The sequence below is a fragment of the Bactrocera latifrons genome, unplaced genomic scaffold (genome assembly GCF_001853355.1).
Source record: "Bactrocera latifrons isolate USDA-ARS-PBARC rearing strain unplaced genomic scaffold, ASM185335v1 scaffold_48, whole genome shotgun sequence".
In the NCBI taxonomy this organism is placed as follows: domain Eukaryota; kingdom Metazoa; phylum Arthropoda; class Insecta; order Diptera; family Tephritidae; genus Bactrocera; species Bactrocera latifrons.
Window position 1 is genome coordinate 913267 of NW_017537134.1, and position 16606 is coordinate 929872.

At 33.8% G+C, this 16606-nt stretch overlaps 1 protein-coding gene and 1 non-coding gene across 4 annotated transcripts in view; both read left to right on the forward strand.

The window, feature by feature from the left end:
• Nucleotides 1-14162, forward strand: part of LOC108973467 (esterase B1) — a 16456-nt gene extending 2294 nt beyond the window's left edge. For all 3 annotated transcript variants that reach the window (XM_018940739.1, XM_018940740.1, XM_018940741.1), the window contains exons 3-7: nucleotides 10790-11102; nucleotides 11183-11333; nucleotides 11417-11977; nucleotides 12047-12222; nucleotides 12297-14162. In XM_018940739.1, the coding sequence (XP_018796284.1) occupies nucleotides 10790-11102; nucleotides 11183-11333; nucleotides 11417-11977; nucleotides 12047-12222; nucleotides 12297-12758 (1663 nt within the window). In that variant the 3' untranslated portion in view covers nucleotides 12759-14162. The remainder of the gene's footprint in view (nucleotides 1-10789; nucleotides 11103-11182; nucleotides 11334-11416; nucleotides 11978-12046; nucleotides 12223-12296) is intronic.
• A 1881-nt stretch (nucleotides 14163-16043) lies between these two features.
• Trnay-gua lies at nucleotides 16044-16137 on the forward strand. The gene is made up of 2 exons: nucleotides 16044-16080; nucleotides 16102-16137. It is a non-coding gene; the product is annotated as a tRNA-Tyr (tRNA).
• The last annotated feature ends 469 nt before the right edge of the window (nucleotides 16138-16606 follow it).

Sequence of the window (16606 nt, forward strand, 5' to 3'; positions counted from 1 at the left end):
ACAATTTAATATAATATATATTTAATAATCCCAGAAATGTTCCACAGTGTAATCAGCAAAATTGTTGTGCATGGCCCAATAAAGGCTCTGTGTTAGTGTGACCAATTTCCGGCAGATGAACAGAATCAATAAAATGTCTCAAAATTAATTAAACTTTTGTATAATGTTTGTCATTATAGAAACAGTTTTTTTAATTTTTTTGAATTATAGCTCTTTACAATTATTTTAAGTAGCCCTAAAATGCATTCATCAACGAGGAAATCATTTTTCAGGCACAGCATATGCTACATCTTTATATATAAAAATCACGTGTCACGTTGTTTGTCCACGATGGACTGCTAAACTACTGAACCGATTTTAGTAAAATTTATCACACTGTATCCAGATCGAGCCAACTTAGAAGATAGAATGACGAAAAACATTCATAAATAAAAAATACAGTGATTGCACTATTAAGCGGACAACCCTATTAACTGGACAGAAAGACTGGTAACCAGACATTGGGAAAGCAGCCTTATTCATTATTTTTTCCACTACAATTATTTGGATTCCTATACCGACAAAAATTGTTTCGCCTACATTCGTAAATAAAGTTTCCACTGTATTGAATAGCTTATGACATGAATAATATTATAAAATGTATACCACAGCAACGCCTTTATAGTCAGTATTGTGAGAATTATCTCAAATTTATAAACCGTTTGCTAGTTCTTTTTTCATTGGCGTGAATCTACTGAATCACTTTTTCTTTCCGAACATTTATTGCAATTTTTACTTATGCTTAAATTGCATTTTGATGCTGTTGATGGAATAACTCAAGTCCCTTAATTGTATAAAATTGTCAGCGACTCACTGCTCAAAGGAAAACCCCATATGAAGTTTATAAAACAAAGAATTGGAGTTATTGTGTCGTAAAGCTGGTCTCCGAAGAAACCACATATGTCGCCAGAACAGAAATTATATATATTTTAATTTCTTTTCTTCTGAAAAGTTGTCGGAAGAAAATTAATTGGTGAATATCTGGTTAAAGTTCGGTGATCAAAAAATGTTCTTAAACAGAAACAGTTGACATTTGATGACATAACTAGAAGTTCACCTTTATTTACACTTACGTCATTCACGTTCAAACAACTATTAAAACTTAGTGTTTGCTTTATTGATAAAGTCTCTGGTAAACATATTTAATTAGCCTTTCTTATTTGTATTTATTTATCATTTACAAATTTGCATAGTTTTACACAAAAAAAGACATTTCCCAAGTGAGCGCGTTATTTGTCATTTCAATTATATACGTCTGTATATATATGTATGCTATATATATATATGTATGCAAATCTAGAAGACAGCGAAAATAAGAAAACAAATATTTGAATGAAGTTTATTAATAGCAGCATGTATATATATACATATATACTAAAGGTATATATATAAAGGTATATATGTTGATTTGAAATACACAATGACTATTTTTTTAAGAATAATAGCAATGACAACAATCACTAATTATGAATCATCTCACTTTAACTGGCGCAAGCGTCAGTAAGAGCATTACATAATGCCGCCTTCGGGCAACGGTGAATAACGACAATGGCTAAAGCGCAAACGTGTGAAGTAAAAACACAAATGTAGGTGTGTGCGTTTGTAAAAGTATGTTTATTGAAATATCAACAATTAAAAAATAGGCTAGTATTTAGCACGCAAGCCAACCGTAAAAGTTGACGACTTCAATAATTAGAGCCGGCGGCTACTTTGAAGTAATACTAGCTTATAATACAATATAATTAAATTAAAAGTTAAAACACTATTTGTTATATATGTTGGTTGTGAAATTTCGAGCTGCGACCGCCAAGATCAAGACAGAAAATATCGATCAATATCTGAAATATATAATTGAAATTCGAACAAAATCCTTTGCTGACAAGAGTTATTCTGTGTTTGAAACCTAATATAAAGATTTTCGAGCTTCCGAGTGTCGTTATAAATATTAGAATCGGCCATCATGTGAGTTAACTCAATGAAAATCGGAGAGTGTATTTCTGTGCTTAAAATGGATAGAATTTGGCGAAAACCTAACCTAATCAAATACATATAACTAATGCCAGGATTTTCAAACATCCGGCTGACTTTACTTGTAAAATTGGCAAAAAATGTATTAAATCCGGTTAACACTACATCTTTTATACCTAATATAAGATTTTGACGTTTTGCTACTTAAGGTATTTCCCTGGCTTTGGTCCAAGCAAATTGAAAAAGTGTGAAAAATTAGTTTACCTCCGAACACAGCCTCTCCTTATTTGCTTATTTTGAACTGCTTTAAGAAGGACTTTTTGTTTCTGAACCCTTGTGACTGGAAAAAGATGACGAAATGTAATTTGCTGTTCCTCAGTGGTTTTCGAGGTTAAAAAAAAGAAGAAATCCCCCTAATTTCGAACAAACATAGCAAAAATTGGCATACTATCAGTAAAATAAAAATAAAAGTGATTGCGCTGAGTCAAACATTGCTCAAGAGTACATTTTTAATTTTGGTTGCATTCGGCGAATCCCACGGAAGAAAGTGTTCTCAGAATTCAATCGATAAAACACAAGCAAATTGGCAGCGCCTTTCAAAACAACTATTTGCTATGAAATAAACTTAAATCTATATAAGCACGTTTGTGTAACTGCAGTTATATATTTTGGCATCTTTGCACAGTTTCGCCCGAGCCTCGCAGAATCCACTTTCAATGACCTCTGCTTTCGGAAAGCTCTGCGCTCTATGCAGTACCTATTTATGGTGTGTATATAATGTATGTATGTACGGAATGCGAGCGAAGCTGAAAAGAGCTTTTCATCTCATACACCACTACACACACACATACACATACAGAAAATGTGAAACGAAGAGGTATGAAAAATATGCAGACTCATGCTTTCCACAGCACGTGCCACGGCTGAAAGTTCTTTTGCCGTAACAGCGGAACTGTTTATGTTTGTTTGTGTGGTAAATACTTATATATAATATAAGAAGTCTTGTTTAGGAAAAAGGACAATAGCTTCGGGAGGGCGTGTGCGTGTATCTACTTAAGCTCTAGCGATGCGCAAAAAACTGCATACTGGTGTGTAAATATTGTTGTTGTGAGTAAGCTTTATTGTCAGTACTGCAAAATTACAGCAGCTCTTGCATGCTCGCACATACATAAGTGACAATAGGTGAAGGTCATGAGTCAGAGGGTGGGAGTTTCGTATATGTATATGTGTACGTCAGGTTACAAAGGAAATATTGAAAGAAAACTTTTGCAGAAAGAAAACAAAAAAATACTAATATTTCGAATTCCCTGGAATTCATGTAATTTGGATTAGTTTTGTGCGTGAACATGGTTTAATTGCACCACAAGTTATGCACATTTATATGAATTTCTACCAAAGAATAAACATTCTCAGTGCACTATATGTGGTTATATTCGATTCTTATTTTGAAGAGACTGAGTCATAAGCAAAACGGTGAAGGAGGTAGGTATACACTTGTGTTTAGTGGTGAAACTGCAGAATCGGGAGTCGATTCTGTTTAACCCTAATGGTCCCAGAACCGTACCGTTAATCCACAGTTATAATTCTTCGAATCTCAAATTTAACAAAAAACTATTCATTTTTGTATTTCTGATTTGAAAAAGTAGAATATAAATATAATGATATATTTGTATACGCAAAGCTTATACCAAAAGCTGGTAACCAAAATCTCTTGAGTAAAACTGGCGTATCTACAAAATCCGCTTATAATAGTTTTTATGATTTCTTCCGCTGGTAGAAATTTTGGCGTCACTATTGGCAAAGAGCCAGACAATTTTTGTTTTATCTTCTGTAAACAAAAATACTCTGCGCGCTTGTCGTCGAAGCAAAAGCATATGTTTACATTCGAATAGATATATGTACACGCTTTATATTACATTGTGTATGTATGTAGCTACGCATATTGTATTTACTCATATGAATGCATATACAAATGTAATTTTATTAGTGTGTAGCTTCGTTTGCTTATGATATAATATGCGGGAGATTTCAACAAGTAGTTGATTCTTTTTATGCTTGTCGGCATATTTTTGTAATGTAGTGTATTCATTTCATTTTTCTCTTCAATTCTAAATACAATAGCATAAATAGAATTTTTGAATCACTAAAAATATGAATCGGTAGATATTTATGTACTCGGGTGTTTATAGTTTGATTTTGCGGATTTCACAAGTTTCCGTCAATTCCGTCATACCCGCAATATAAAATATTTTTTAACAATTACTTTTATTTCAAGGCATTTGCCTTTATTGATTTTGCTTATAACTGTCTATTTGGCTGCCCTTAAATCCTCATCAGCTCTCGTAAAGTGTCACTTACTCGTTTCCACCGAATTTCGATTTTCCGCCACTTTATTTAATTGATAGCACCATCAAAGTAACAATAAAAAGTTATTACAAAAAGAAACACGCGGAAACGCTATGAAAATGTGTCAAAATAAACACCGCACAGAATGATGACTCTGATGCCTAGCTATAATTGACTCAGCCACGTGCATGTAATCACAAGTGCAACTACACACACATACTTGCAACAAATTCACAGCTATGCGAGTTTTTATATTGGAACATGAATCCACTATAATTTGTAACAAAGCACAACTGGAATTTGAGCAGCGAATGATGACATTTATTTTTACTTTGCCTGCCATTTCATTAGCCGCCTGCGCTCAAGGTCAATTTTGCGCTCAGCCAATGCTGACTTCTAAAAGTAATGGCTTACAAAACCATGGGGTGCGGTCATTTCATTGTTTCACTCCTTCCTATTTTTAGAGAATTGATCGCACCTGTCGCGCTGTATTACATAATTGTAGGCTGACACGCGAAGGTAACACAGCTTCAAGTTCGGGTTAGTTAATATTATGGGCGTCAGGGTGCCGACGGTAAGCTAACTTGTTGAATCGCAAGTGCGTAAAGGGTGCTTTATGCAGTAATTTTTAAAAGTTTTTTCTTTTGGCACTGGCATTGTCAGGCATTATGAAGGACCCAAGTAACATGACAAATCTAACACGGAGTAAAGAGCAATAGCTTCCTGTTATGTACATAGTTAGGAACCGACGCCAAAGTTTGTGAGTTAGTGAGTCTAAAGTGCTTGCTTAACTAAAACCTGTGATGGTGCGCACAAAAATTTGTTTTGCTATGATTCTAACTGTTAATCTTCAGAAAACGAGCATATCTCGAAATTTGTTAACAACTTAGGTCATCAGACTGTTATAGGTACTTGGACAGCTGAAAACGCCGGTTCTTTATGTGTACGAGAACTCGTAAGTATAGTTCATAGAAGGTACCGAGATGCTTCAAATGTGTTACTATCAGGTGGACGGTCGATAAGTGTTATCGCTTCCGACCAACAACAGTAAGGGGACCGCCACCGGAATACTCTGCTAACATAGTTTTATTTGTCGGACCACTATTTATTTGGGAAGATATACGATTAGGTGCTATTCTCTCTCACTGGCTGATAATTCTAGAGCCATGCCAGCAAACATATGTATGTAAGTATAAAAGGAAAACGGGTAAAATATCATGACAACCCTAGCGGAGTCTAGCCGTGTACTTCTGAAAAAGCACTTTCTGCAAGCTATGGCAAGTAGTTATGAAACCGCAAAGAATTCTACAAGTAATACCATATATTAATGTTATTAAATGGACTTTAAGCTCTCTAAGTCAAGATTAACCCAACTGAGGCAAACATTAGTATATTTAGTATAACGTTACGTCACTGTAAAGTTACGTTTATAGCGTGACACCCTTTAAAGGCAGTAACGCTTAAAACCATTCCCTCATAATATCCCTCGTAGCATTTTCGCATTTACAACCACACATTTGAAGCACTTTCTAATTTACCCCCTAATACTGCACTAGTAAAAGCTGACCGGTATTTGACACGACCACAATGAAATCGACACCACACATGCTGGAGATGGGGAGAGCAAAAAAACCAATTAAATAAAAATGATTTTATTGCTAATATTAATTATTGAATGAAACGTTATGATACTGTGCCTTAATTTTTTTCAATCACATCAATTCCAGTCACGCCATTAAGTATGAAATGTGAGTTCGAGGTGTATGTCTACCATATATTTGTGTATATATGCAAACAAATACATTATATTGTACATATATGCAAAATATCAAACACAAACGCTTTGCCGTGAGGTCTTTTCGACCGCTCATTCCATTTGACACAGCAGCCTGATACTTTGTATAACAATTTCTGTTCTGCTCAGTAATTGAATTCTACAAAGATTTGCTTTATTGTTGCCGCATTGCAAATTCGCGCGTGTCATTCGTCGGTTACCAGCCGAAATGCTCCAATGAGTAATCAAAAATTTCACTCGACGGGTGCCCTATCTGAGACGTAACCGCGACTAATATTTGAAAGAGATAATCTTCAAACGCTAAATGCCAAATGAAGTTCTTTCAAATGATAGTAAGCGATCTCCATTAAATTCGAGTTTTTTGTATTTTTTCTTTAAACAAGTAAAAGTAAAAACCCTTTATTTTCCTTCTTCAGTGCACACATATTGAATTTCTATGTATGCTTATTCACACATATAATGGCATAAAGAATTTGCGCTCGGCTAGCAAAATATGGGCAAATATTCAAGCGACAAGTTCATTCAAATCGCCTACGGAAAACTAGTACACATATGATACAAACATACACACAGAAATAACCATGTAGGTATCTGTACAAACTTACTCATGCATTGTGGTATATACGTAGCGGTATTTTCCTTAGTTGGAAATAAAATTAATTTAATATATTATTTATGCCAATTTCTCAAAGATCTTTAAGTTTTCCTTAGCTGGATGTGCTTGGTATTTGGTGTCGCTTTATTGGCAATCGCTGACCTTGAACATTCAATATTTTCATTAATTGAGGTTGATTGAGTTTTATACGCAATATTCTATATAATTCGTTGTGGCGAAAAATTTCAACACTTCAATTTAGGTAATAGGAAACAATTAACATTTTAAATTCATAAAGCAAGACACACATGGCAAAATGCTCAACTGCGTCTTCAAAAAACCATACAAATTTGTGCTGAAATATAAGAATAAGGAATGTTTACGTATCTGGATTTTAATTCTTTTATCTTATTTTTTTTTTTTTAACGCTGCCACAAATCCTAATTGGAAATAATTCAGGCAGCGCAAACTTCCAACTACTTTTGTATATACTTCTTAAGAAGCCTGACCTCTTTGCGCCTTTGAATGAATTAATACCAAAATACATTTGGGGCTAATTTTTCCAATGACTGAGCGTTTAGTTTTGTTAGGGTTTGTTTAGAAAATATCAATTTGGTAATCTCCACTCGACGTTTTCTTTACTAACCTTTGGTACAAGTACGAGTAACGTATTAATTGTTGACACTGTACTACTCTCTTTCAAGTTTTACTTCATTCCCGGATGATATTTGCGGCCTCTTTTATAATAACGATTTTTTTTTAAGAGCAAATCTTAAGTAAATTACGTCAATCCAAATCAGGGAAGTGAAAATATGTCTTTTAAAAGTAATTTTTGCGCTGAAGTTCCATAATTTCTCCTAGACCCAAACTGCTGTTGTTGTATTTTGTTGTATTCACTCAACTCTGCTTCTCATAAGTATTCTCTCGAATACTACTTCGAAAAAGATCACCAGCAGGCTTTTAGGATCAGAGGACGGGAGAGATTTGTTTGGTTTCGGAATCATTATAACCTTCGCCATATATAGAAAAGTTTTCTAACCTCAAAATTGCTTTATAAATTTGATACTATTCGTAAATATTCTGTCAATTTTATCACAATCTCATGACTGTTATTGGTACTTATTGGTACAGTCAAAAGTACTAATAGACGAAATTTAAGTTAAGTAGTTTCTGCAAAGATCACTTTTTTGCTAATGTGACATCATTTAGCGTCGCTCTCTTGACTCTTGGCAACTGATTAATTAGGAAACTTTAGCAATTCATTTACTATTAAATATTAGTAATTTGCTATAATACACAATAGGTAATTAAATTAATTACTCAATTGATGTAGTATATAATTAACAATGAATTTATTCAAAATTCAAGTGCAATTCTGTGGAGCGATTAACAAGAGAGAAATACATAGTTTAAATATAAAATAGTTTTTTTCTATAAATAAATAAGAAAAAAAAATCGTATTTCATACGTCCTAATTTGAAATCCCCCGTTGTGAGCGCTTGGGGCTACGCAAAATTTCGAAAATGAATTTCGGTGTCATTATGTCAGTAAATATTGATAAGTGATTATATACTTTAAGTCAACAAAAATCATGCTAGTTCAGCCAATTAAGCTTGATTAAAAAAAAGACGGAAATGAGATTATTTATGAAACTGCGCTGATTCTGCTAAATTTGATAAGACTTTAGTTTTGCATAGCGAAAAGTGAAATTACGTGTGATTAAGAAGCATTAATGAGCTTTCAAAAGTATTTTTAGTGGTTTGTCACATGTTTTCCCTATAGAAAACAGAAAAAAGTTTATTACAGGCGTTGAATTACACTTAATGATACTTAAACTTGTTATGAAATTTAATTTCAACTGAAAGTTGCCAGACTGTTTTTAATTCGTGTTATGCCTATCAGCTTCCTTACGCTGATAAGTGCTTTACTACTTGAAGCTGCTTTCATTTAAACACGTATTATATTTATTAAATTTTGGCATGCCGTCTAATAATATGTGTGTTTTAATGCAAGTTGAAAGGCGCTGCTGTAGGAGTCTTGTCCAGACACCAGCTTATCAGCGAGTGTTCATACTACGCATTATATATTCGTGAATAAAAACGTTATTTAAGTGAACTGTTCATTGCATTTTGAAATTTTAGATGCTACAATTAATCATTTAACTAACTTTTCAAAAAGACCCTTTCAAAGACAGTTTTAAAAATCAAAACTAGAATTCGGTTTAACCATAATACAATCACGTTATCTTCTTCTTCGAAGTATTTTATCCATCGGGGTTTCAGTTATCACAAAATTGTCCGGAAAATGCTCATACAGGTCTTTAGTAGACAAACAATGGATGAATGAATTCGACTAATTTATGATAACCAGCTTAAATTTTTTGAGGAGAAAACTCCAAATGGAATCATGTTGTTATTTTATACATTGATATCGTTCGAGCATTTAATTGCGTTTGTGAAAAAAATCAATCTACAGATTGATGTACGATTCACTTAATATTCGATGAGCTGGCATGCCGCCTTCAATGGAAATTAATTGATAAGAGTGTAAGCCACTCGGCGCGGGAATTACTTATCGATTACGCTGTGCTTCAAGTGCAAAAATTCACACAATTACGCAATCGATTTGGGGAGATTTATTAAATGTGTATTTAATTCCGATAACACATATATTTATCATAATTTGTTCCTTTATTTTGTCAACAACATAGCAACGTATTTTACTTGTTTGTCTAACGCAAAACAGCAGTTGAAGTGGAATTAGTGATTTACCTTTGAGTTTAATTTGGTATGCAATCAGTCGTGCTTGCTAAAGCCTTAAAGAGTTTAATAAAAAAAAATTATATAATTTCGGTGGTATCTGCAAAAGAATGTACAAAAAATTAGATGTTATTGTAATATGTTTTGAAGCCTTCTATGACTAATCCCTAATACCAATTTGATGAATGACAATTTTTTCCTGATTTAGATAATGACAACTGCTTTTTGGGGATTTTTATTGATAAAGAAAAGCATTGACGTATTTGTTAAGGGTGCGCCGCGATAACAAAAAATTACATTGATATGTCGCACCTGACGTTGGTATATTTAGTATGTTCACATAAAACTCGTGTGAACATAAGCAACTGAATTTTATTTTTTTTTTTCTAAATAAGATTAGATATTAAATATTGTGTCATAGTTTGCAGGCTTTTTGCGTGATATTCTGCGAACCATCACTAACAATTTTAACCGATAAACCAATCTCTTGGTACGGAAATGTTTTAACAAACTACATTAAGAAATATTTGAGAGGCAAAAAAATATTTTCGTATTTTTAATCAATTTCCACCTTTTCTTATATATATAATGAATAAAAAAAGTAGACATTATTCGATTAGTGTAAAACTTTGATCAATGTAAATCGAAATTTCGAAATTTCCAGAACGGAATCGAGCGACCCATTGTTTTGGTACATGTAGTAGCCAGTGCTGCGATTTCATGTATTTATATAATAAATATTTTATTGTATAAATGATTATAAATAAAATAAATAAATGATATAGCATCGCCGTCCGTTTTTATACAAAAATTTCGATATACAGCGTATTTCTTAATTATTTTCACTCATTTTTGAACATCTGCAACTTGTTTTCAGCTTCCCCGATTTAAAATTTTTTTGGTGAAACGAAATTTTAAATCTCACCTTTCCAGCACCATATCGTACCATGGACACATTGTGATTAGTGCCACTGTAGATATACGACTGCAACAACATCTATTGACAAAATACGAACAGACTTTTTCGACTACCAATATTTAATACTGAGGCTGAGAGGCAAGTCGTTTTGGGTGTTGATTATGACACAGGAATTATTCTATAGTAAAGCTCTTTTCCATATTTACTGTTTTTTATTTCAGCTTGTATATATATATATATACCTTTTTTTTTTGGTTACCTCATTCATTGCAACAACAACAAACTTACATAATTCCTTACTAAGTTCAGTAATTCTTACAACATTTAACTGACTAATAATCGCTCTCTCTCTTTTTGTCACGCTGTAGGATGGTCGACTTTAAAGTGCAACAGCGACGCTTTCGCACCAACGAAAAAACAATTGTTAGCACCATATATGGACCCGTTAAAGGTGTTAAACGCAAGTCCATCTATGGCGATTCGTATTACAGTTTCGAAAAGATACCCTTCGCCAAGCCACCGGTAGGTGAGTTGCGCTACAAAGCACCGCAACCGCCAGAATCCTGGATAGAAGTGAGAAGCTGTACGTCGCGTGGTCCAAAGCCACTACAAAAACATTTTGTATTCCAAATGACAGATGGCTCAGAAGATTGTCTTTACCTAAATGTTTATACAAAGCATGTAAGTCTAATACCAAATAAATTAATTAACAATAAAATATGAGGTTAATGCAAAGGCCTCATATGTTGCTTTTTTATTAGATAAATCCGGATAAGCTTAGGCCGGTTATGGTGTGGATTTATGGCGGCGGTTTTCAGTTTGGTGAAGCTTCACGTGAACTCTATAGTCCGGACTATTTGTTGCGCGAAGATGTCGTCATTATTTCAATAACCTATCGGCTAGGACCCTTCGGTAAGATGTTGTTTCAGTTAAATCTTTTTAGCATTATATATATGTTCCAGATATTACATATACTCTTTGGCTTTCTGTCTCAGGTTTTCTGTGCATGGACAATCCCGCTTTCGACGTGCCAGGTAATGCCGGACTAAAAGATCAAGTGATGGCGCTACGTTGGGTCAAGGCAAATTGCGAACGTTTCGGTGGCGACAGCAATAATATAACAATTTTTGGTGATAGCGCAGGCGGTGCATCAGTCCATTACATGATGATCACCGATCAAACTCGCGGTCTCTTTCATAAGGCGATTTCTATGTCTGGAAATACATTAACGCCATGGGCAGTTACGCCACAACATAACTGGCCATATCGTCTGGCAGTGGCTGCTGGTTATACTGGAGAGGACAGTGATCAGGAGGTTTTTGCTTTTCTAAGTAAGGCAAGGGGTGCCGATATAGTTAAGGCTAATGAAGACTTATGTTCCGACGAAGAGAAACGCGAACGCATTGGCTTTTCCTTTGGCCCAGTGATCGAGCCCTATGTGACAGACCATTGTGTGGTGCCCAGAAAGCCAATAGAAATGATGCGCACCGCTTGGAGTAATCATATACCAATGATCATCGGTGGCGTGTCGAATGAAGGACTGCTGTTGTATTCTGGTAAATTCCGACGTTTTATGTTTCAATTATTTCAAAATTACATTGTGCTGTATTAAATATATTTTACAGAAACGAAATCTAACCCCAAGTTACTTAATGAACTCGGCGACTGTCGCTTTGTGGTACCACTCGAACTCGGCATGGATCGCGAAAGCGAATTGTGCAAAGAGTACGGCATGCAATTGAGACAAGCATATTTTGGCGACAAAGAGCCCAGCTTAGAAACTTTACACGAGTATCTATTGGTAAGTTAAACAGATATCAAATGGCTCCTCGGGAATAAATTGTTTAATTTCTACTACTTGAATACTTTACATAGATGGTTTCACATGAATACTTCTGGTTCCCCATCTATCGCACAGTATTGTCGCGTATGACATACGCCACCGCGCCCACCTATTTGTATCGTTTCGATTTCGATTCGAAGCATTTCAATCACCTGCGTATACTCAGCTGTGGCAAGAAGGTACGCGGCACGTGTCACGGCGACGATCTCTCCTATTTGTTTTATAATTCTGTTGCACGTAAGCTGAAAAATCATACACGTGAGTACAAATGTATCGAACGGCTTGTGGGTATGTGGACACACTTTGCCGCGCACTCCGATCCCAACTATGATCCAGACCACGCAGATTTATGGCAGCCTGTAACGAAAGCCTCTTTGGAGAAACGAAAATTAAAGTGCCTTAATATATCCGATGAACTGAAAGAGATCGATGTGCCAGAGTTGAAGAAGTTGTTGGTTTGGGAGAACTTCTACGGTCCGGATCAGCTTATATGAATACTGGGAACCACAAGAGCTTACCTATAGATTCAACGAACTTCCACATCAAGAGAGGCGAATCAACTTATCATATATGTCATTGCTTTAACTTTTAAATTTCTAAAGGATTTTGCATTGCCAAGTCAAAGGTATGTACTGTTAGTAAATATTTAAACGTCAAAGACGAAGCATAAAAGGCAATTTGGCTCGAGACGACTTTTTACAGAGCTCAAGTAAAATAATAAACACATTTTATTGAAAATATTTAAGCAAATTGTATATATTATAGTAAGCTGAGGCATAAAAATATTACCTATTAAAAGATTTAAGAAAGCTTTGATAAAATTGAAACCAATGTATTAGAATGAAAAAATCTGCTGATTAAAAAATTTGGGAGCACAAATTCAAAAGTTTATAAATATGGAGGTCCTCATAAATGTTATAGTTATGTTAAAGTTAAAGCAGTTTTACCACCTCCTTAAAGCATTGCCGAAGCTTAAGGTATAAAACATTTTTATCGTACAAACCAATGAAAAAATTTTGCAAATCTACGCTTCAAAGATACCACCAATTTTAACTGTAATTAATATAAACTAAAATCTGACATATTCTAACTACAATTTATATTTTTAAATAATTTATAAAAATAAGAAGGTCATGCCTTTCATCATTGCCTCGAAGCAAATATTTTAGTGTATGTAAGTTTTTTTTTTTTAATTTCCGAAAGCCAAAACATTTTAATAAGAGCTTCAGAGCTTTTCGCATGAATTACTAAGGAGTCTAATCTCAAGTTCGTAAATCCAAAGTCATGACATATTTGAAGAATTCGCAAGCAAAAGGATTTCAGAAAAAGTTTAAGAGCTTACCGAAAATTTAACAGAGGGAATAAAACTAGCAAATTTTTTAAAAATAGCTTAAGGCTCTTATAGCTGAAATTATAAGCGCGTACAAATTTTACATTGAATACGAAAGTTATTAACCGCAAACATATTTCAAACACGCAATTAACATTCTGGCAACTCCAATATAACACAGTTATTTTTTAAAGTCTTCCAAAAGTGAAAGTCGCGAAGTTTGAAAGCTTTAATGTATGCTTTGAAAACGCAGAAACTTTTGAAAGCTGGAAAGCTTTCTATAGACACAGTAGAGAGCTCGAAAATGTTATTTAAATGTTTAATAGTAATAATTTATACAAATGACAAAAAGTTTGTATTGATTAAAGCGAACAAAGTTTTCGTATTGGTAAATATTCGTTGTTTTTAATGTGTGTGAAGTCTAGCTTTTGTATTATATAACAAAAGCGTTAAGTAAAATTTCACAAAGATGCTATTAAGAAAGAATTTGAACGCTTTAATTTGATTGTGATCTACTTTTGTATTGACCATTATATAGAATATGTCTTGTAAAACTTCCAGAAAAAAAGATAGTGAAAATAAAACAAAACATGAGCTTTGAAGGTCGCCAGAAATAAATATATGTACCTATGAATATGAAGACAAAAGTACCTTTTTATAAAAATGTGACACTATGATGAACAAAATGTGATTTTTAGAGCAAGTGAACTAACCTAAAAAAGATGGCAACTCTGCAGCAACACAGTAAGTCGGACACAGAGGACTAGAAAAACAAAAGAAATTTGTGTACGCAACTAATTGAAAGTATGTACTACAGGTCATCAAACTAAAGCATATCTTCTAGCTCAAATCTGCTTCTCCTATAACTAAGCCCGCAACCTGGGTTTCTATTTAATAGAAGGCTAGAACTTTTATTCAGGAAACGATTGTGTCGTTTGTCGCGCCAATTGAATACAAGCAAACATACAAATTCCATGTGCAAACAACTTCCTTCAATAGATATGTATATTAATACATATTGAAATTTAGTAACTAAAATTAACAATTGTTACATATATAAAAATATAAAAATGTGTATTTTTTCATGACTGCTCCAGAATAAATCTTTGTAATTTTGTATATCTTGAAATATTTTTATAAAGTTTATTACTATGGACAAGCATACCACTAACTAAATAGATTGTGATGCTAATATATATTGAAAAATATTTTGCTATGAATGTAATACATTAAAAAATAATAAATGTTTAAATAAATAAAAATACATTTCGCAGAAGAAAGAAGTTATTGTCGATTTTCTCGAAACTTGTGGTAAGTATGCCCACTTTCTGAAATGAAGGACACCAACAGATTGCGGAGACAACCAAACTTATTTCCAGATATGATCCGGCAGATATGTTAAATCAAGTATCAGCATATCTACGATGGGATAACGGAGCACCCACAAGCTCCGGTAGCTTTTTCTGTCGCTTTGGGTCAAAATTATACTTATAAGGCTACTTTCTGATATCAGCAGAGTTTATTTCATGAAAGAGTATTATCGTTATAAAATAATATCAGCAAAGTAAAGGCGACAGCTCTATTTTTATGCCGTTTTAAAATAATTGCAAAAAAAAAAACGGTTTCAGCATATTTAGATCATGAGAATATCTGGGAAGTAGTCTGGGATCTTAAAATCTTGATTCTTTTATACATTATACTATAGACATTAATCATTGTAAGAATGTTACCACGTTCTCTTTCATACATCGTTTTAAGATTTCAACGTAAAAAATGTAAATATTCTCACAGCCAAAAATGTCGAAATTTAGCCATTTTAAGTGCTCTAGACTGATCTTGTATAATATTTCTGTCACCAGAATGATTTGCTCGATCTTCACACAAGCATTTGATTCCGATCGTTCAGCTTGTATGGCAGCTATTTGATATAGTGGTTCCAACAAATTACAAGCTTCGCAGAGAGGAAAGATTATCAAAATTGCAGGTTGATATCTCAAAAACTGAGGAACTAGTTCACGCATTATATTACAAACAGGCTAAGTCGACACAAGTCATCACGCTAATCGTTTATATATATTACATATATTTTGTAGGGTCTCCCCTCTCTTCTTTCTGGGTGTTATAAACTTAGTGGCACACTTAGTATACCCTTTTCAAGCTGCAGTCCTAAGACCAAATCCATTTGCTTCTGTCTTTCGCAGTGTAAATAAGTTTCATTCGATCATGAAATCTGCTAATTTAACATTTATAAATATTTAAATATATATGTATACGTATGTATAAGCATAACCACGCGCATAGTTTGCGAAGAAACACCAATTTCAACATTATCAAGTCTGCGCCAGCGATAAGAAACGCATAAGCAAACCGCAGAGCGATTAACTCCAAATACTTGTACGAACGAATAGAGAATGAGGCAGAGACCACATAAATCAGTGATGTTATATAGCCTTCGATAGCTCAGTTGGTAGAGCGGTGGACTGTAGAAAGACAAGCGCTAAGTAGACATCCATAGGTCGCTGGTTCAAATCCGGCTCGAAGGAATCACAGCTTCTTTTTACTGCAAAAGGATTGCATTTTTAATCAAACACAAAATGTAATTATAAAATATAAAGTAATGATTACAGAAATTATATAGCTTTCCACCTTGTCAACTGGTCAAAGCAATTTGGCCTTCACTCATCAATAAATTGAAGATAGCATTAAAGATTGCAGCCGCAAATCGTTTTAGAACGGTTGCCGCATTTGTGATAAATGCAAATTAAAGCTTTTAATAATGAGGAAAATGTAGAACTGAAGAGATTTAGTAGAGTTTAAGCACAAAAATCAATTTTGAAAATTGCTGCCTCCTCGTTGAAACTTGTGTGCTATAAGCATTGATAATATACACGCATAATCTAATATGTGTGTCAAAGATCAGAAGACAATACATCTAATATGCATACATTGTTTTTAATGGAACAATTTTTCAAAATTTTATTTCTGAAATCATATAGAAAAGAAAATGTTTAC